Below are 22,094 nucleotides of genomic sequence, written 5' to 3' on the forward strand. Positions count from 1 at the left end.
CCACCTCTTACTAGTTTCGTAGACATCCACAACCTTTGACACTCTCTAAAAGCACATTTCTGCACCTGTCACTCCACAGAAACAGCTCTCATGAATGTCTCCAACTTCATCCCTTCTGCTAAGCACCCCCAACTATCCGCTATCCTAATTCTCCTTGAACTGTCCACTGCCTTTGATACTGTCAATCACTCTGACCTCTGTAAAACTCTCTTTGGATTCTCGATGAAGCCCTTTCTCGGATTGAATCCTACCTAGCACCTTGGCAATTTTCTTTCTCCTGAAACAAGAACACTTCTCAACTCACTCCTCTAACTGTTGGTGTTGCACAAGGCTCTGCCTTGGGTCCTCTCCTCTTTACACTCTACACCCCTGCTCTTGGGGCCCTTATCTACTCCTTTAGGTTCCTGTAATAACTCTTCATGGTTTACACCCATATTTTCTTCACTTTTTCTAGGTCGAATTTGTTCATTTTTATAAAAAATAAATGGGGGTGGGGTAAGGGGTAAGGCGATAGGTTAAGGTAGGGGGGTGTGGGGAGCGGTGCAGGGCTCCATTCAAATAAATGTGCTCATTTCTCAGTATGTCATTTTTTACAATCATTTCACGGCAATCCTTTCCTGCATTCACCTTCACCTAGAGAGTTTATCCTCACTCACTAAAATAATGATAAAATACACTGTAATGTTCCTAGCTACACATCCCCACCCCATATAGCAGTGCTTCTATATCTTTCAGTCTGAGCAGTACACAAATGTCATTAATAATTTAGATAAAATGCTTGCAATACAATGACATTCTGGGACAATTTTGGACATTCGTGACCCGTGTCTGTATATTCTGTCACAAAAAAGTGCCATTCATGCACATTGATGGGTCTTTTAGTAAAAAATAGGCTACAGTATTTGAGAGTGACTTTTGTACATCGTGGTCTTTTTTGTATCACCCAAAATGGCCATTGCACACACATTTTGCCACTATTTTGGCCTTCTATTTATCTCTGATACATGCTGGACACAGTCTTTGAGATGTTCTTTATCATTGTGCCACTATTGGCTATTTGCTATTTGCGGGGTGTAAAAGTTCCTAAATGCCCTGCCCACAATGCACATGGGCACTCAGTGAAAAGCAGGCAGTCGGCGGAGTGAGGTATAGAGTCCGGTGTGCTGCAGCATACGGCTCAGATAGCTCCTCATTGCCAAATGATTTTGCTTTTCCAGCGCATGGACATTGTGAGCTTGGATTGATTGCTTTTCCCTCCCTGCCTCTCTGGCTCACTGGCTCTGTGCTCCGCTGCTCTTACCTACAATTCACACCGCCAGCTTCTCAAAAGCAAGAACAGCGTGGCAGCACACGTGGCAGTCGGCGGAGTGAGGTAGAGTGTCTGGTGTGCTCCAGGATGCGGCCCAGGTAGAAGATAGCACCTCATTGCCAAATAATTTTGCTTATCCAGTGCATGGACATTGGGAGCTGGGATTGATTGCTTTTACCTCCCTGCCTTGCTGGTTCACTGGCTCTGTTCTCCGCTGCTCTTACCTACAACTCACTGAGCCACATACTCCATCTCTGTTAACACTGAGTTAATTATAAACAAATGGGACGCAGTGCTGGCACATATCGCTGCTATTGCAAGGGACCAATTTGGAATTAGGACCAGGTTGGTGAAAATGATGGAGTCGATGTTGTCCATCCCTCCTAAAGCAACGGAAGTGGACGCTCCCTGTAGGCCAAACTTAAAGCTCAACAAAAATATAGGCCAGAGCCTGGTCCCTCGAGGCAGCAGTTCTCGAGGGATGACCCCGAATGGGACTTTGAAGGGATTCACATTCAACCTCACTCATCAACAGGACAAGTCCCGCTTGCAATCCGCCTCAAAATTCGAATGCCCTTCCAGCTGCTATTAATGAGTCAAAAAAGTCCTACGAAAGCAGGGCAAAGGCAAAGGACCCCCAGCCTCAACCAAGGCCTAGCCTTGCCATGCACACTGGCCCTCCCTTCTGAGTCAAGGACACTCATCACTAACACTTTACCCGATGGAACTATTCACCATACTTACTTGCAGGGCCCCATTGATCGATGGTTCCAACCTGTCAAGACTGCTATGTTGCCTCAGCAAAAATACCCATCTTTGGGATAGGCGTCAGGTGTCTAGTGCACATTATCTGGAACCTATGTTCATTCTGATCAGGTGTCAAAAGACATCGCTGGACAAGCCCTACAAATTGATCCCTGCACTATACATCATTCTTCTGGCAGGTTTCCTTCAGACATTCCCCACTCAACTAAGAGCGATAAATGAACCAAACCCATCAACTGTGATTTTTCACTGCCAAATATTCATGGTCCTGGCAAATGGGTCATATTGGAAGAAAAAGAACTGACTGAGATCAGCGCATTCTTGAACCATACTCATTTGCTGAAACTATTCAATAGAATCGAAGCCCTTGGTGTCATTATCTATGCAGATATGTTAAAAACTGAGTTCCCCTGCATGGGCAGCCCCAGGAACTGGGCCCTTATTGAGTTCAGCTCCCCTTTGATGGTGGCCCTATTGAAAATGAATGCCTTTTACTTTGATCACATAGGATTCACTATCACAATCTGCCACAAAGCAAAGAACTTAAGAAATCCTGTGGGTGCTTGGGGTGTGACTTACCAGACATTGGATACTCCCGTACCAAGTGAATCGCAGTCTAGAAATGTCTATGCCATCACGGCTGAGCAGGATAAGTTATATTGGGCACCAGACTACACTGGGGCTGCTACTATTTGGCAGACTGCACATCCAGACTGTCTTAATTGGATATAATGGAATATGCGAGGTTACAGGTAATTTCTCCAGCATCCTTTGGGTGTGGTGGCTGTTGTAGCAGCTGACGTATTCATATTGCAGGAGACATGACTTTGTAATATTTTCAAAGTTGATGGGTTCCAGGTATTAGTCCAGCAAGCGACTCCCTCTAAGAAGGGAGACCCTAGTGGCGGACTCGCAATAGTACCTAGAATGAGATACTGCTTGGAATTGTATGTGGGCTCTTTATGCTCCCCCTATGTGTTATTGGCAATGTTCCATGTCTCCTGTAACACTGCACTCAGGGTCCTAATACTCAATGTCTATGATCCTCCCCGGGTCTTCACTCCAGGGACATACAAAAGGTTGTAGGCAATATTATTGCCGCCTGGCACAATGACTTTACTAATGCCTACATTGTTTTTGCGGGGGTCCTTAATGTTAGGGACTTACACCTATATTCTGGTTTCAAGGGAAATGGGGATCGAAATTGGAATCAATTTATGTTTAAGAACAAACTGAAGTATTTGCTGTTTTCCAAAAAATTGGATCATCACACTCTGACGTACACATAGTCAAAAGGCCTGCATTCCTCCCATTTCAATTACGTTTGTTCAGATGCAGCCCTGCTTGAAGACTTCAGTCCAGTGACAATAAATCACAAGGAAGCCAGTGATCACAGTGTGCTTAGTTGGTCAGTTACAAATGTGACCTTGAGAAAGGTGACTCGGTGCAGCCTTGCGATTAATGTCATCCAAGTGGGTACACCAATAATATGGCCAGGTCTTGGAGTTAGCTCTGTTACAAATGCTTTATTTACAAATAAATGTCAAATCGAAACTAAGATGATCGATGAAGATTGGTCTTTTGAAACGTTGTTTGCCAACATCGCCCCACTGGTCTCGGGGGACGGGAGGGGGTAGAACCAATACTCATGTAAAATCAGAACATGCTCATGCTCCCCTGTTCGATGTTGTTATTCCTCGTGGAAAGCAGGAGCATCAGAGATTAAGAGCAGAGATCAGAGACAACTATCTACTATGTAAGTCAGAGAAGGAGAGTCAAACCCTGATTTTGGAGACGAGGTACAGAAACTGGCTTTGTTAACGTAAGCGCTCGTCAAATAATGAAATTTGGCTTGATTTAGCTGGCCTCCTTAAATCTAATGATAGCCATACACTTTGGGCCCGCTACAATGAATTTTTATCTCCTCTAACCACAAAGGAGTAAAATCCTATCTCTGAGGCTTCCTGGTTATACTTTGACGCTGATGAAACCTTTTCAAGACCTGCATGAAACATGTGAACAAATCTTCCCTGTGCTTTGATTGTGAGGATTTGGTGCTAATAATTAACAAACTGAAACCCTCCCGAGTCCATGGGCTGGATGGAGTCCCCAATATCCTCTTTAAATCAAAGCCGCAATGTGGCGGGAACATCCTACACAACGTGTTTAGAAAATTTGAAAGAACTGGTGTACTTACGGAGAGTTGGTCAAAGTCGATACGGATACCGTTCTTAAAAGATGTGACAGGCTTGATCCATCTAATTATAGATTACTGGCAATGATGGATACCACTTCTTGGGCTAGGGAAAAGAAGCTTCTACATCCATGTCAGATGGGGTTTAGAAAAGAACACTCCAATTTGACTACTATCTGTGCTTTATAGTACCTCTGGGCAGACACACTTTGTGTGCACAAACTCTACTGCTGTTTCATAGATTCCAGCAAAGCCTTTGATCTCGTCTCCTGGAACCCACCTGGGAGTAATTTGAGAAATGGGCAATAGACCCACAGTTGCTATTTTTTAGTCTATCTCTCTACACAAATACGTTGGTAACTGTTCGATTAAGTGCTATTGGTGAACTTGCTGGGTACAGGCAAATAAACCGCAGCCTCAAACAGGGCTGCATTCTAGGACCCATGCTTTACAATCTTTACGCAGCTGATCTGGAGAAATATATCAATGCTGCCAGTAATGTTCCACCTAAAATTAATGACAGGCCAGTCTCTTGGCTGTCCTATGCAGATGACCTCATAATAATAGACAGAACTCCTATAGGTCTTCAACTGTCTATCCCTCTCAGGTCCAACTGGGGTCTTTCCTCTCTTCTGTCTTGCTCTCTACTTGTGCTGTTCCCCAGGGGTCTAACTTCTCTCAATGGCTCGTCAACCACTACCTGGCATCTCTTGCCCACTAAATCGCTACTTTCTGCTCCAATTTACAATGTTATGCAAATAATACTCAGCTCTCTTTCAGGTTCCACTCAGCCTCCTCTGCTTCTTTTTTCATACCAGACTCTCCGGCCGCAATTCAGGAATGGTGTGCCACCAATGATCTCTGCCTTAAGGCCAATAAGACTGAAATCCTCCTCATTGGGAAACCCACTCCCTCCTTTCCTCTCTCTCTCTCTGGTTGCTCACTCTGGGCCCTCTTCCTGCTCCTTCCTGTGATGCTAAGAACCTTGGTGTGGTCTTTGACTCCACCCTCTCCTTCTCTCTTCACATATCTGACGTCTCTAAGAAGTCAAACTATCAGCTACACCTCCTCAGAGGTATTCTTCCTTTTCTCACTTTCCCCCAGAAGCTCACTGCCTCCAGAGCTCTGGTCCTCTCTATGCTGGACTATTGCAACAGCCTCTTTTTAAATCTTCCTGCCTCTACTCTTTGACCTTCACAACTTATCCAGAACAGGACTGCGAGCCTCAAGCCCAGGGATTGTATCTCTCCAGCTCTGAAATCTCTTCACTGGCTCCCCGTGGCTGCAAGGATCAACTTCAAGACGGTGTGCATCATGCACACGGCTTTCTGGGGCCTGGGACCACTATACCTCTAACCTTCTCTTCCAAAACATCTTATTTCTCGAGCTCTCTGCTCAGCCACCTCCAACTCTCTGAGGTTAAGACGCTTCTCCAAGCAGAGAGTTGGGGGCAGATCTATCTCCTCGGCTGGGGCCTCCCTCTCGAACAGCCTCCCTGCCTCTCTCAAAATTGAGCAGAACCACCTCTGGTTCCGGAAGCAACTCAAGGCCTTCCTTTTTGCTTCTGCTTTCTATTGTCCTCTCCCCTGCTGATGCACCTGACTGCTCTGCGCACTCCTCTGCCTCCGGGCTCCCCAGCACTTAAGGGTCTGTATCTGCAACCATGCAGTCGCTTCTCTCTGCACTTATGAGCCAACCGCTGTCTGCACTTGTGAGTTAACTGCACTTTCCCCTTCACCTCCCTCCTGGCACTTCTCCCCTTCCCTCTTCCCCACACTTCTACAATCTGAATGACACAAGGCCTACTAAGATCATTATTTTGTCCTCCCTTTGTTTCCCCCTCCTTGTCTTGTCGCGCCTAGAATCAATTGTGTACAGGCACGTTATAAATGCCACTTCATATCATATCATATCATATCATATCATACCATTTCACAGTGCTCCTTAGCTATGGAAAAAACAATTTTATCAGAACAAACATTTCAAAGACCAAAGTAATCTCGTTTGGTCATACAAATTTGTGTAAAGGGCAACTACGATTCATTTGGGCATTGAACGGTACTCGCCTTCAATCGACTAAGGAATATGTATATCTGGGCTTTCCAATTTGTCCCATACCGACTATCCCCTACTTTGGGGAGGCCATTGTCCCAAACCTTTGGAGGAAATGGACAGTTATTAAACATTATATAGCCAAGAAAGGGGGGGGCACAATATTGAGGCCATGTTGGAGATCTATAGAGTGAGTATTGCTCAAGCATACTATACAGGCTATCTGTGCTCGACCATAAATATGTTCAATGGTTGAGGAACATCGAGGGAAAAATACTGCACTTGATTGTAAATTTGCCAAATTCTGTTCCGGTAGAAGTGTTGAGACTGGAATACGGCCTAGTCTCACTGGACACACTGGACTAGTCCAAAGAACTTTGCTCTACCGGAAGATACTCTTAGCTGCAGAAACTCAAAATTAATGATTGTCTCTGATCTGTAAGGGCTTTTCTTTGAGCACAAAAAATGCATTCTTATTAGGTCTGCACTCCTCTGCGGTGTCCAGTCATTTGGTCGACTGAAAACTGGTCGACTGCAATTTGGTCGACGCAATTTGGTCGAAAACCAAATGGTCGAATTTTTTTTTTTATTTATATATTTATTTTTCGGGTTTTCGTTTTGTAAAAAAAGGGTTTTTTTAGAGAAAAAAAGGGGGTTGGGGGGGGACCCCCCCAAAAAAATTAAAAAAAAGGGTTAAAATAAAAAAAAAAAAAAATTCGACCATTTGGTTTTCGACCAAATTGGTTCGACCATTTGTCTGGTCGACCAATTTTTTTCGACCAAATGTCTGGTAACCCTCCTCTGCTCTTAAATTTCTTGTGGATTTGGATCTATCTAATGAGTCCACATTAAATGCTCCAGATTTTGAAATCATGGTCAAGAGGAAAACACAGGATTGAGATAGGGCACTAAATATCGAGCACTTATCAAACAGGAAAAGATAACGGGAATATGACACTCAAGGATTTATTCCCAATGTACCTCGTTCCTATTTGATGAAATTTGGTCATTGAAACTGAAACGCTTCATCTCATATCTAAGATTAAATATCCTGCCAACACAAGAATATAAGGGTTCCATAGATGATATTCTGATAGAAAACCGCCTCTGTCGCTTCTGTAGCAAAGACGTTGAGACTAGCCGTCGTGTTCTAACTCTTTGTCCTTCCCTTCTATCTTACCACGTGAAAGGTTATGGCTCCCTGGTATATCACATGGAACACATTTGCTTAGATCAATTTTGCAGCACATTGTTTTTGGCGCTGAATCGGTGGCTATGAGCTGAGCAGCTCACTCAATTTGGAAACAAAATTCATTCTATTTGAGTGATGGGCATAAAACATTCAGTATACCAACATCTGTGAGTGACTGCTAGAGACTGTTAGTGTACTGCAAGGATGAAATCCGCTATGTATTGCTGGCTCATAACTGGTTATCGGAAATGCAGGATACACTTGATTGATATCAATTCTCGTGAGTGATTGCGAAGGAGCTTTCCAGCGTCCAGTGTGGATGAAATGTGACATTTATTACTGGTTTTCAACTGAATATTGGTCGTGTTTTATGTATTTTACTGTGTGAAATGTGACATGGGTTACCTGGTTTTGACTGAATATTGGAAATGTTTCATGTATTTCACTGAAATCCATTAATTGTTCATTATTGTTTTTCTTTTTTCGTTTCCTTTTGTATTTTGTATTGCTCAAGGCTTGTATAATAGCTAAATGAAAAGAAAAAAAAGAAATAAATGAGGAGCATGAAGGGGGTGGGGGGAGTGTGTGACATAGATGTACCTTTCAGACACATAGGCATTCGGGCACCTATCAATTTCGGTACTTGAATTGAAACCCTCATTTGGGAACCAGGTTTATTTTGCCATACAGTGGGCACTTCTGGGCTTACTCTGTGTTTTTTTTAGGTCACAGTCCTGCATAATAAAAGTCAATCAAGTTTTCCACATTTTGTCATTTTATTGAAATCTAATTTTTTGGCAAGTCCAATTCCTGCTAACTAATACAATACATGTTTGGGACTTCTGTGAAAGTATTCAGTATTTGTTTTTTTTTATTATTTATTGTTTTGATTTATTCCCCGCTTTATTTCCCTTGTAAATGTTTGGACATACAGCATATTAGGGTGCAGATACTATGACATGATATCATTTATGTGGAATCTGGCCACATATATGAATGATATCATGTCAAAGTGTCTGCACCCTAATATGAAATACGATTAGCACAGGACTCCAGTGAGTGCGCTCAGTGCACACTACATTAACACCTGAGCTGTGAAGCATGTAACATAGGCGCACTTTCAAGCAATAGGCATGCAGGTGCCTCTGAATCCTATATCACTGACCCAAAAGAAGCGGCTGCTTTTCCTGATTGTCTGCCAGATGTAGAGAGAGGTGCATGCAGGCCACTCACCCGAAAAGGAATCCAACAAAGAATGAGATCATGCGTTTTTGTGAAAAAAAGAATGAATAGACATGCCGTCTGAAGCTTCCCCAACTAGACACATTCCCCCTCCCGTCCTCCATAGTTAAGTATCACTTATGGATGAAAAATCCACAGTGAAACCATAGATAGGGAAGAAAAGTGTATTTACCTTAAATACCCCAAAAAGAATCTTCCTTATCCTTATTTTCCAAAACTAATACAAATGATGATGCCTGTGGTCATGTCCTTTCCAGATTATTGAAACTGTGTTTATCTTGAACTGGCTGACCACCTTATCAACCATAGGCTGAGGGTGCACAATGCAGCAGCAGCAGCATTAGTGGTTAGTAATGACCAGGAGGCCCCTTCATTGCGTGCCCGTAGAATGCATGGAGACATTTAAGACTTAATACATGATCCACGAGCAGGGGCGTTGCTAGGGGGGGGCTAAGGGGGCTATAGCCCCTGATCTTTTGTTTGTAGCCCCGGATAGAATCTCAGGAGCTACAGCCAAAAGACTAGCTAGCCCCCAGTCCCAACAGTTCTGACATCAGCGTAGCCCCGCGTCTTTTCCAGAGCTAGCAACTCCCCTGTCCACGAGCATGGCATGGGGTGAGACCTTGGCTCTTACGGGACAAAATCCGGAAGTACTCTCCTTGCACGTTGCGATCAGGATCGTCCTTTCTCCTTATTATTCAGCAAACCAGGAGAACTGGCGATCGATCCCTCTCTATAAATGCCGCTCTGCTCTCAAACTCTACTGCACAGCGGGCTATTGAGAGTCCCCTACAGCAGGGGTCTGCAAACTTTTGCTCGTCAGAGGTTTTTGACTACTACTCCCAGTGGTCCTAGCCAGCTTAGTCAATGGTGAGAGATAATGGGAGTTGCAGTCCCAAACATCTGGAGAGCCGCAGGCTGAAGACCCCTGGCCTATAGTTTAGGAGGGCCCTTAAGATACGTGTTCGTTTTAGATGATCAGTTCCTGTATGTACCTGTTAGTTATGTAACTGTCAGAGCATGCCTTCTGGTAACAATAAGTCACACATTTGGGAAACCATCCACATCTGGGGCCAGGCGAACACAGTTAAGTTCCCATGGCAAGCAATGACTCTATTGTCATTTTTTTCTGATGTTTCTGGAGGCCACCTATATTCCATGACATCAAATGCAGCGTTTCATGTTGAGCAAACAGGGGGATTGAAGGTGCTGTCACAATATTGGAATCATAAGTGACTTAATTGGATGTTACTGGGGGGGAGGGGGGCAGGAATGCTAGGACAACCTATGGTGCCCCGCACCTTAGCACTAAAAGACTTATTGACGTGCCAAGTTTCCTGGGGTACAGAACCCCTATTTCGATGTTTATATAAAATGGGAACAGTGTGTTCTAAGAAGAAGTTGTAGTCGAGTGATTGTCCATGATGCAGACTGTTGTCATTGCATATTCATGTAGTGGGATTCAGGGGCCCACCTACTGGTCTCTCGCGTACAATGGACGACACCCCTTCTACCGACAGGCAAACTAGGCCTTTCAGAAGAGCAATCAGTGATGCTATTGTAATGTAAAGAAATGGGCGCAGGGCCCCTCACAGGGCCCCTGGCTTTAACATAAACATATTTCTCAGATTGTTTACTGTTAGCCGAAATCCCACGTTTTGTAATACATTAGAATACAAGTATAGCAAAGTTGTTACTGCTGATGATGCAAGCTCAATTGAGACCCGGTTTGTGACACTAGACCAGTTGGGGAGTTCAACATGTAAAATGTCAGCACTTGTAATAGACGAGAGTCCTGAAAGATATTTCCACAAAGCTAACACAAATGATCTATTTAAGAACTCACTCTCGGCTTTAGGGTTAATTTCCTCAATCTGTATTAGTCTTTCCAAACTTGGGTACATTATCAAAGTCATTTTGAAAGTATTTCCATGATGGAGATAAAAGGTTCGATTTGGCACAAGAAGTCGTAGGACAGGAAGTGACTTTTTGTCACACTGGTCAAATTGCCTTGGTGATAGATTCTGTGATGGCACTCGACAGGGAGTTCAAATTTGATCCCGACTTCTCATCATTAGAGATCGTTTGTGCTGGTGCTGGCAGATCTAGAGTAACAGTGGTACTAGAGGAGGGCGGGGGGCACAACCATCTGTCTATTGGCCCATGTAGGACAACCTGCCTGGTTGTGCCATCACCCTGGTCTCTGGTGACCAAAGTGAACCCAGCTGGGTCAGTCTGTAGCTGAGACTCAGTTGCTCAAAGTGGAACAGCGCAACCAACTGACAAGCGTTTATTCCTCGCTTGGTTCTTCAATCGTTGTTTTCTGCTTTTGTGCGCCCGAGGTGGACTATGGATAGTTCATTGGGAAGGGTGTCTATGACATGCTACTCAGTTTCTGCAGTTACTGTTATGGGGACCTGCAACATGATGGCCGTGGCTCCAGCAGCGGGTGATTTCGATGCCTGCCGCGGAATAACAAATGGGCGTTGCCGCGGCACAATCGAAGAAGATTGATGTGGACCAAATGATAAGGCGTTTTACATGCGGTTATCTCCCAAAGGAGCTGTTGCCACTGAAATCTCCAATAATGAGTCGGACGCACTACAGCCCCCAAAATCCTCCATTTGAGGTTGAACTAGGTCAACGTTGCAACCCAATATAACATCAACCACCCTTACCAGAGTGTTTTCATCTCGTATTTGGTCCTGCGCAAAAATGATACATAACAATCGAAGGGCACCCAATTTGGACATAAGAACATCCAGCGTCATACTTCTGGGAATGTCTTCATCAGGAGAATGCACTATTAAGCTCGGGTGAGTTAAATTCGCAACATCATTCACAACATCAATTTCACCCGCAGCCTCAGTCTCACTATAATACTCTTCCCGAGTAGAAGGCTGGTTTGCAAAGTCGGGGCTGGCCGATAGATTAGAGCCAGTGATGATTTCATGATCCATGGCTATCCCTGGGGAGTTTCTCTGGATTGTGCGGCATAAGGTTAAGAGAGATTCGTTATTATCGATGAATGGAGAGATAGTAGGAGCAATGGTTGGCGCGCTTATGCCAGCACTGGGAGTGTCTGCCAGCAAAAGAGGGTCAGGATTTGGTCCATCATTAACAGCCGTGGGCCCAAAGAAATCGCTAATTTTAGGGTACCCCGCCTCTTGCGGTATTTTGACTTTCTTGGCATGTCGAGACCTTTTGCTGTTAATATTGTTAGTTACAGCCGAGGGGCTGCAGGGTTGTTTCCCACTATGGGATGCCCCGCTCCTTATGCCATACTGATGTTTGAGAAGCTTCATAACATTGGGGGTAGTTGCACAATTAATACATGTTTGTCAAATAGCTATAAGTGACTATGAGGTGATAAGGAGGAAAGGAAGAGAGAAGATATCAATGCCGTGCAAAAAGGGTCACAAGCGGGGGCCTTGGAGGTCTTAAAGGCAGAGTCTGTCAGAACAGGCCCACACGTTTGGGCTTTAGCAGGCTAACACTCACCTAAACACAGGTGGAATCCATCTCTTCTATCACTTACATCTCATCATTGCTATGGTGCGGCAAACAGCAAGTGCACACCAAAGGCACACCAACCTTCAAAGGTCGGGTCAGGAGTTGGAAACAGGACACCAGGGGTGCGTTTTTCTGAACCTCCCAACTTACCCACACCCCTTTACACCTTTCCCCCTTTCCCCTTACCCCTTTCCCTCCTTTGCGAGGTGCAGACTGCACTCACTGTGCAGAGAGAGGGATAGTGTGGGGTATATATGTTGGGAGGGGAGGCCTAAGTACAAATCTGAGGTAGCCCATTCATTGCACTCATTAATAGACTGAGACCAAGATGAGACAAGGCTTATCGCTGCGGCCACCCACAGCCACAGACAACTCACCCTGGGCTTGGTCTGTGCTGCGCTGCTGCTGATCTCAGCTGAGGGGGTGCGGGTGAAGGCTATGCCCGTAACAGACGAGAACCCCCCAAACAGCAATCTTGGTCACAGACCTGGTCGGCCTCTCCTCGTGACACCTTCCTTTGGTACCCCACATACGGCTCTCTTGCAGCTTCTGGTTAGAGGCTTCGGAGTAGACCATGTGGCTCCCTCGCTTGCTGCATCACTGTGAACACGAACAGGCTGGGGCACTGTTAGACTAAAGGACCCCGTAGCATCAAGCCGCACCGTTCTGACTGCTTGTCCGGTCCTCTAGGCTCTTGTCCGCGGAAGCTGCTGAACCCCACCGTCATCCAGAATAGTGTGGTCAACAACTGAGTTGAGAACCAGCTGAAATCCCCACTTCTCCAAGGGAAAGGGGAAGCAGAGAAAATAAAAAAAGAACACAGATTCAGGTCTTCTGTACAAGGCATCAATCTGCAGGAAGTGACAAAACAAGAAAACAGGTTACAATCATTCTACATTCCTGCATCCCTGTTATCCTCAGCGATCAGCTGAGAGGATTTTAAAATTGTTCAATTACTTTTCCAGAATCCTTTACTGAACAGATATGTCTTATCCTTCCAAATGCTTTTTTCACACAGGTCTTTCCACAATCTTAACAATAGAAGCACTGAACTTGAATTGTTTTGCCAAGGAAGAAATATGAAAATGATCTCACCTCAGTTTGACCACAAAAGCTGGAAACCAACCTTAGAGCTTACTTTTAGATTGAGGTTACTGGAAAATGTCTAAACAAGATCTGAAGTGAGAGTACTTGAACTGTATTGGAAAAGTATAAACTAAACAGAAAGAAGTTACACCCCCCCCTGTTAGCTATGCACACTTGCGCTCAGATTATTGTCCATTTTGCATTGAAAAAACTAAATAAGCGCTTCTGGCTTCTGTTTCTCGTTTGCTCCAGAACGCTGACTTTTGACAGCTCTGTGAATTAATCCAAGAAGGAAAACACTAGTTCACAGAAGCGTTTTATAATGGCAAAACCCCATTGGAAAACGTTCTGTGAATTAGGACCATGTTGTGTCTTCCCCACATACGTGCTAACTTTAAACAGCTCCGTGACTAAATTTGAAAGTGAGACACTCTCTTTCATCTTCTGCGCGTGCGTGATAACTATTAACTGCTCCGTGACTTCATTTAAAGAAGAAAACTCTTTTGTCTTTTGCGGATGCATGGTCGATTAATGTCTGGGAGCCAAGGTCCGGAAGAACTGCGAGGTGAAACGTAGCGGTTCCGTTCTCGCACATGCGCGCTGGCAATAAATTCATGCAAAAACAAATTTCAACAAATGGAACACTTGGGCAGTTGAACAAGAGTCTTATTTCAAAGGACTTGGTCTTTGATTACAGGTTGAAACGATCTGAATCAATATTTTCCAGTCAAGACACGCGCACTGAGTTTCTGAGAAGTGCGTGTGTTAAACCCTTCTCTCTCTTCACTCCACAAGATTAAACTAGACAGTTTCCTCAAACTATGCTTCTGATCTTTGAAGGTTTATGGAAATCCTTAACTAAATACCTAAACTATGTATATATTTTAAGAGTTACTGAAACTTCACATCTTTTCATTAGGAAAGTTTTCCTTTCTGCTGTATATAGAAACGCTGCACTCCCACCAACTTAAACAGCTTGTCTTGTCCCACGCAGGATCCAATCATGAGAATCTTCTTTCTTAGGATCCAAAATCGGTTACTTTGTCACTAGGCCCTAAAAACACAGGAGCTAACATAAAACAGGACCTTCCTGATCTTCATTGGACAATGAAAGGCACTTTAGAATGTTAACCAGGACAACAGGAGGATCTCTGCGCCAGTCAGCGTCCTGCTCCTTCTCCACCACGATGGATTGGAAAACCTTCATTCTGAAGTACACTTGTTAAGGCCCGAACCAACTTGTTCCCACTTTTACCAAAATTACAATTGTGTAACTTGCAATAATTCAAAGAATTGACTATTGACCGGACCCAGACCTGACAGTGCTGAGTTCCAGGCGGAGAGAACTCAATGAACGGCCGCTTCTGACACAGTTCAGTTGTCTGGTTTTTTTGCACATTTGTCACAGCCACATTCCTTCAGATGATGACTGCCAGGACCTTTTTGTCGAATCAGCAGTTTTCCCGCAACAAATCTCTTGTGAAAATAACTTGAACCTAAATGTATTGATGCCATTGATTAACTTAGCCTTGTTCATTGATTCATGAATTCACTTCAAATATCCCCCAGGTGTCTCCAAATATTTTGAGCAGTCCCTGCCTCAATAAATCGTACGTCCATTAAATGTTTTTGGATTGTTGTCTTGTATTATTCTTGTTTGATGGATGTCCCTGTGACAACTACTTTGAACATGTGTGACCGGCCCCATGCAGGCAATGTGCTCCTCGGAGAAGGTTGTGCTTGTACCTCTGTAAACACAACTACAGGGCCTGCGTCATTCTTGTAGATTCTGCCCTGGACATGGAGATTCGCTGGATGCTTTGGTTTCATTTTACTTGACAGGTGACCTCTTTTCTGAAACGCCATCCTGTTGACCCTCTCAAGCATGACAGATATCTTGTCTATGAATGGTATGACTTTCAGGTCCTCGGCTGTGTCTCCATCCACTGTTTTAGTGCAAAACCTGTGTGTCATTATTCATATCGCAGATCCTAGGGCACTGCCTAAAATTTCACAGGAACTTACCACAGAACATATCAGAATAGTCAATGAAGGGTATGGAAGGCTACTTCTTACCTCCTCAGGTTACAGTTTTTTGGTGGTTGATAGCATTGATGTTAGGTCCTTGTTAGGACTTGTAATTCAGATTTTTCTGTTAAAAAAACAGGACTACAAGTCCCATAATGCAAAGCAAAAGTCAGATTGGACTGGTTCATGTGGAAAGTATGTGAACTCTAGAAACACTTGACATAAATACAGCACACACTTGCCTTCCCAACCACTCTCAGCCCAGACAATTGTAAAGTCTGTCTCACATCACGTTTTGCCTTTACTAGCCCAGAGCAAGGCAAGCACGGAAGATGACTCAGTTAATAACTTTAATCTGCTGATGGCTGAGCAGCAGAAATTTGATCTGGGTCACAGCTCTTTCATCACCTTTCTTAATCAGACAGGGAATGGTCTCAAAAAGGTTTCCTAAAAGTAGAGCCAAAAAGTAATGTATGGGAATGCTCGTACTGAGAGACATGCACACATATGTGTTGACATTTTGAAAAGGAAAATGGCGGGACTGAATGTGCCCACTGACTTGTATTGGGATGGATGATTTATTAGGCTGGAGAAAGGTGGGCGAAAGAAAAAGCCTATGAAAAATTGTTAATTTTGATCTAAAGCATTGGGGGATACCCTTCTTAAGAAGGCATGGATTAGATGTATGGACACCTGCCCCTCCTTCAGTATACAATACAAAGTATGAACTGAACAGCACAAGAGCACACAGGGTCCCAAGCAGAAGCACATAGGAGCAGAGGCATGTACAGGACCACTGTGCAATACAGGACATGGGAGAGGTGTATCTGAGCTTGTAATGCGGGTAACTCTCAATGTGATATGGGAGAACGGAACTTTTCACTAATGGCCGAAAGTTATGGTAATTTACCAGTTAAATAACAAATGCTTTAAACGATAATCCTTGTAAAAGCAATTGTATGAACTCTAGAAGATGTAATTAACCACCATCAAAATATGACATACAAGCCTAGGGTGACCAGACGTCCCGGTTTTTATGGGACTGTCGGGGTATTTGCACCTCCGTCCATGTTGCAGTGCCCGTGTTCCCGAGGCTATTTAAAGTTTAAAAAACCCATCCGGGATTTGGGGTTCCGGTGGATACCATCCCGGTTTTTGGTCGGATATCATGTTTTTTTCACCAGTTTGCTAAAAACCGGGATAATATCCATCCGATCCTCAAATCCCGGATGGGTATCGGGACCCCCGGGCTTTGCTAAATGACATGGGACAGGCCACCCACACAGAAGTAAGACTGCAGTTTCACCGCTGAAGCTGTCATCCTACTTCTATGTCAGTGGCCTGTCCCGGTTTTTTATTTTCGAAATCTGGTCACCCTATACAAACCTAGCATGTACTACACTTGTGTATAGGCGCGTTATAAATGCCATATCATATCATAAGGAGTGATACATGTGTGGGTAATATTTACGGGCGTGAGAGCATATCATGTGTATGCTGGTTTACCAATGGAAAGTCACTTTGAACTGCTGCATCACGCAGCATCACGCAGCATCACGCAAGTGTGTAGAAAGATCAACTCTCTAAGGAAAATCCTTCTATTTAGGTTTGTTTGACAAGTCACACTGGGATCAATGCCTGTGGTAAATGAAGACTTTCTTTTACAGAGTCCAGCTCTGTCTTCAGGCAAAGTTAACAGTTGACTCCATGCCACCCGGGACACCCTATTCCAGTCCTGAGCTTTGCTTGTACTTTGGGCCAATGTATTTCATTGAAGTAACTCAAGATTACAACTCACAGAATGCAATTACACAAGCAATGGAAGATCAGGACATGGAGTCACCAGATAACCTTATCTTCGGGTTCAAAGACCCTCACCCTAACGCACAAGTGCTTAACACTCACAGCTCCGCCCCACCTATAAGAGACTATCGTCACAGATACATCCTCACGTCCTAAAAGAACCTGCCACGCCAACCAACTATGCATCCCTCCCTTCAAAAGGGCCAAAGAGGGTGGGAGTGGCTTCCCACATATAGCACCTAAACTATGGAATGCCCTACCCAAAACACTCAGAGCTGATATTTCCCTCCCAGCCTTCAGGAAAGTGCTAAAAACTACACTTTTCAACTAACACTGCCTTCCTTCCCTTTCACGTGCCCCCTTCCTCTTACTCCCCATCCCTCCTGTATTCTTCATGTAACTAAGAATGTATTATGTAACTAAGCACGGTGTCTTGTAACAGCGCCACAATGCATTCCGGCTGTTGCGCGCTTTATAAATGTTAATGAATAAATAAATAAATAAATTGGACCCAGTTCCCTCTGAGGGTTCAGAGCGGAGCCTGCGATGCAGTTGCTTGCATGGACTGTCGGCACAGTCATTCAAGGCCTCCCCGCATCAGTGGAGTTTAAGGCCTAAGTGCCATCAGGAGAGCAGTTGCCATCTGCAAGGCCTGATAAGGAAGGTATAGTGCCTAGAACTGTCGGGGATTGCTTCATTAGTCCCATGTTTCAATGGAGATGGGCACTCTAGATATTTCCCCCAAACTCAGAAAGTTGGCATTCTGGAACTCAGCCGATGGCATCCAGTGGTGATGGCCCTTCTTCAGGAAAGAATACAAATTGCACTTGGACTACGAGTCCTCCCAAGTCAGTATGATTCAAGCAACATGTCGAATTTTGGTGACATCAGCAGCGCCAACATACCAGCCCAGAAAATCATGGAGGTGAGAAGAAAGGTCAGCAGCCATTGTAGCTGGTTCTACTCAAATATATCGCTATTATAATGCTGCTAATAAAATGCCGGTATGGCAATCCGACTTTTATTTTGTTTTGATATATATTGTGCCACCTCTATACACTTACCTCTCCTTGATCCCATGTCTATACCTTTTTCCTGTAGCCCGCAATATAGGAGGAAACAGAATGCCACCACCAGCATTTTTACAATTGCATTGTACTGCGGCATAGTAACCTTGTACCTCGATGTCTACTAGAGGCCAGAACCCAAGTACTGCCTATTAGAAACAGGGGAAACACCAGGAGATAGCCTGCAAGGCTACACGTTGGTAGAGACCTCATGCAGACCAACTACGTCTCAAGAGGAGATTATAGCTTCTCAGTTGCCCGACCAAGACTGTGGAATAGTCTTCCATTGAATCTAAGAAAGGCAAATTCCCTATTGATTTTCAGAGCAGGTCTAAAGACTAACCTGCTTAGGTAGTGTTGGTACCCTTATGTTCCTGCTGTGATTATCAGTGGTATCAATATTGACTAGGCTGGTTTTTGCTCCCTCAGCCTATGATTCCATCTGCGCCAGGATTGGATTCAATTAAGTTTGTTGTGAGTGCTATATAAATAATTTCAAATTCAAATACAGAGGGACATGGGTACCCACAGCAGAGGGGCGGGTAGCCTGGCTAGCTATTTAGTGGCACAGAGACCCTACTCTCAAAATGATCCCCTTCTTAAAAGATGTGGGTACAATAATACCTGCCCCTCTCTCTCTCTATCCATGCTGAACAGGATTGTGGGCTCTTCATGGGCCGAAAGAGTTAGTAGTCCCAGTTTATTGATCGTGCAGGAGTTGCTGAACCCCCACAACCCCCTCCTAAATCCCCGCCTGGAACCTCTGGATTCTCATCTCACGCCAAACCTCCCAGGAAGAGACAGAGGAAATGGACAAAATAATGAACACCAGCTCAGATGTATTTCTCGCCACACATTCAGCTTGCTTGACTGCCCATCTGCAAGAGATGCAGAAATCGGGTTATTTACACCCCAGCCCCAGTTCCTAGCCACCTTTAAGCACTTCCCAATATAAATCATTACACCTGCATCCCTCTGCAATGAGCTATGAGGCCATCACTTTTCTCTTCCTGAGAGACTAACTAGATGTTTTTGCCATTGCTTTTAGCTCTTGGTTGCAGATATTGTACGTCTTTCCTCTAACTAAAGAATTCACTATAAATACCTTCCGAAATGGGAGGGGACAATGGAGTTTTGTCTCCTCGGTGCCGATGATAGCCGCAGTCTTGTTGGGGCTTAGTACTTCTGCGCCTTTGTTACGCCATTACAAAATGGCTCAGATGAAAGCTCTGTGGTCCTGATTACGCTCACAGAAATGCTCTCGCGTCCGTTTCCTGCATGGCCTACATCCAAATGAGCTAACGAATTGTGTGTCCTTTATGTTGATAGGTTCTTTCCTCTAGCGTGCAATTACCACTCACAATAATGTATCTAGAATCCCGACGCCGGGTAAGACTTCATGAATGGGGACTAGTACCATTTTACCACCACCCGTAATCAGTAATTCCTGTGTACTTAGAGCGAAACTTGTAATCAGGCACTATGTCAATTGTCTTCAAATATGAGATGTTTTGAGTTATTAAATTAAACCTAATTTTGGATGAAAAGCAACTGGGAAACGTAGAATTTCAAGTGGAAATAGTTCTGAAGCTCTTGCTCGCCACATGCAGACAGGACTTCACCTAGCAGAAAATATAAGTTTGCAACAATCAGATCACAGGCATGCGCGAGGCGCAGTGTGCACTCACACTCGTTCCCAGCACACTGTCAATCTAAAATGTATATGCAGCAGGGCACTGTGGCAGCAGATGTGCACAGCGATGGTATATATATTTTCTAGTTCTTAACAAATAAAACAAATACATGAATATTTATATATTGGTCTGGAGGTTTACATCCTTAGGGTCACACTATGCAAGCTATGCAAGCCCATTCCTTCTTTCATTCATTTATCCTAAATTATGCCCGGTGTCATCACCACTATGAAAAACACGTTTGCTGTTCCTCCTTGTTGAAATGATAATGGATATCCTCACTGCTGAAAACATTATTTTCAACTCTTCTGGCTCACCCCCAACATCCTCGGGCATAGCTTATCCTTGTGCGCCCTGAGGCCTGCGGGCATGTGGCGCAGTATATGAGAATTCAAATAAAGAAATAAAGAAAAGATTTAAAAGAATGTCCGTCCAATCTGTTTGTCTTTTGATTAAATCAACAGTAATTTGCCTGCACTTAGAAGCTGGTTCTGCTGACAAGACCTCCTGCACTGATGATGTCATTGAGGATCTGATTGATTTACTCTTTAATGTTCTAATTTGCAATGTGCACCGTTGGTGTTTTTGTAGGAGAGGGAGAGGAGGTCCCCGCCATTCAACCTGCAGATCCACCCCTTCGCGGACGGTGTCAGTGCCCTGCAGATCTACTGCATGAAGGAAGGGGTCAAGGTAAGTGGCACAAGAAATGAAGGTGGCCATAATGGGTCACAAGAGCCCGGGAAGTGTCTGACATGGCCTTACTTAGGAAGCCTTAAAAGATGTCTGTCCTCTGTCAATAAAGCAATGACCTAACACAGGGCCCAGAGACCTGCGACTCTTTGAATGTTTTGGACTACGACTCACATGATCCCTCATTATTGACTGCATTGGCTGGGCTGATGGGAGTTGAAGTCCAGCTCGAGGTTTCATACCCCTGATGAACAAATGTGGTCATGCTCTCTCTATCGGTTACAATATATAGCTGTACCAAATAGAACATCTTTTCAAAACGTGTTTAAAATTTAACCAAGCAATAGTTTAAAAAAAGAAAATAAGTCCCTGCATGTTCCAATCCCGGCGAGATAGCTATGGATGTTAAAAGTAGCAATGTTCTTGTAGTTTGCAGATCACAATTTCCCATCCCAGTTAGATAGCTCAAGGGGAAACTCTGCCCACTGCTACCATCTGTGAAGGGCACCGTGCTCTATGCCAAAGGAGCTGAAGAGCTGCCATCCCACTCTCTCATCCAGTCCTCCCACAGAAACATTGACAAATATATCCTTTGAATTACTGTTCATAAAAAATAAACAGATTAAACCAATGGTGTCTTAGAAAGGTGGAATGCGTTCAACAAAGCACGGGGTTCCTTTTAGCATAGTCCGATTGCAGAGTGCAGTAGTCAGTCAAGGGTTGTTGCATTGCATTGAGGCCTTATGTGTTTGCATGCCTCTGGCATTGAATGCTGAGCCCTGACTGGCGGGGGCAGAATTTAGAGCGAGGAGGGTGGAGTCTTCCCATGGTCTAGGGCCCAGGCAGGGCACCAACGCCTAGCTGCATGAACATTTCTGCCCGTCCAATAAGAAAGCTCATTGCATGAAAGTGCCAGATGCAGACAGCCGAGCACAACCAGGATCTCAAAAGGCCTGTGCCCTCATTGCCTGCTTAGTGAAAGAGCCAGCACCATTGAGTTGGGTACAAGTAACATCTGCCATATTCATCACTTGGCTCATTTGGCGCTGTCTTCTACTAGATAACTGTTTGTAATGAAGAAGCCCTTTCTAGAGGGGTGTTTGAAGCCTTTATGTATCCTTTATACATTTTATGTATAAAGCCGAGAGCATTAGTGCAGTATGTTTTTACCCAATCAGATACATTGGTCCTCATTACGACATTCGAGATAGCCATGCTGTTATTTGCGACATAGCTACCGCCATTCCAGGTACCGGGTCCGGGTTCCTGGAATGGGGAAATACCAGGTCATTCTGACCTTGGAGGGCCCGGTATTTCCCCATTCAGGGAACCCCAACCCGGTACAACCCCATTCCCATTGAGCCCCCATAGGGCTCAATGGGAATGGGGAGGATGCAAACAACGGGCCCGTTAATAACGGGCCCGTTGTTTGCATCCTGGTCTGCTCGCGGGACCCGTA

At 44.4% G+C, this 22,094-nt stretch overlaps 1 protein-coding gene across 2 annotated transcripts in view; it reads left to right on the forward strand.

The window, feature by feature from the left end:
- Window positions 1–22,094, forward strand: part of JAKMIP2 (janus kinase and microtubule interacting protein 2) — a 562,748-nt gene that overhangs the window by 459,099 nt on the left and 81,555 nt on the right. For both annotated transcript variants that reach the window (XM_069652427.1, XM_069652428.1), the window contains exon 15: window positions 20,537–20,635. In XM_069652427.1, the coding sequence (XP_069508528.1) occupies window positions 20,537–20,635 (99 nt within the window). The remainder of the gene's footprint in view (window positions 1–20,536; window positions 20,636–22,094) is intronic.

This window comes from Ambystoma mexicanum, chromosome 3p, assembly GCF_040938575.1.
Source record: "Ambystoma mexicanum isolate Mex_15411 chromosome 3p, UKY_AmexF1_1, whole genome shotgun sequence".
NCBI lineage: Eukaryota > Metazoa > Chordata > Amphibia > Caudata > Ambystomatidae > Ambystoma > Ambystoma mexicanum.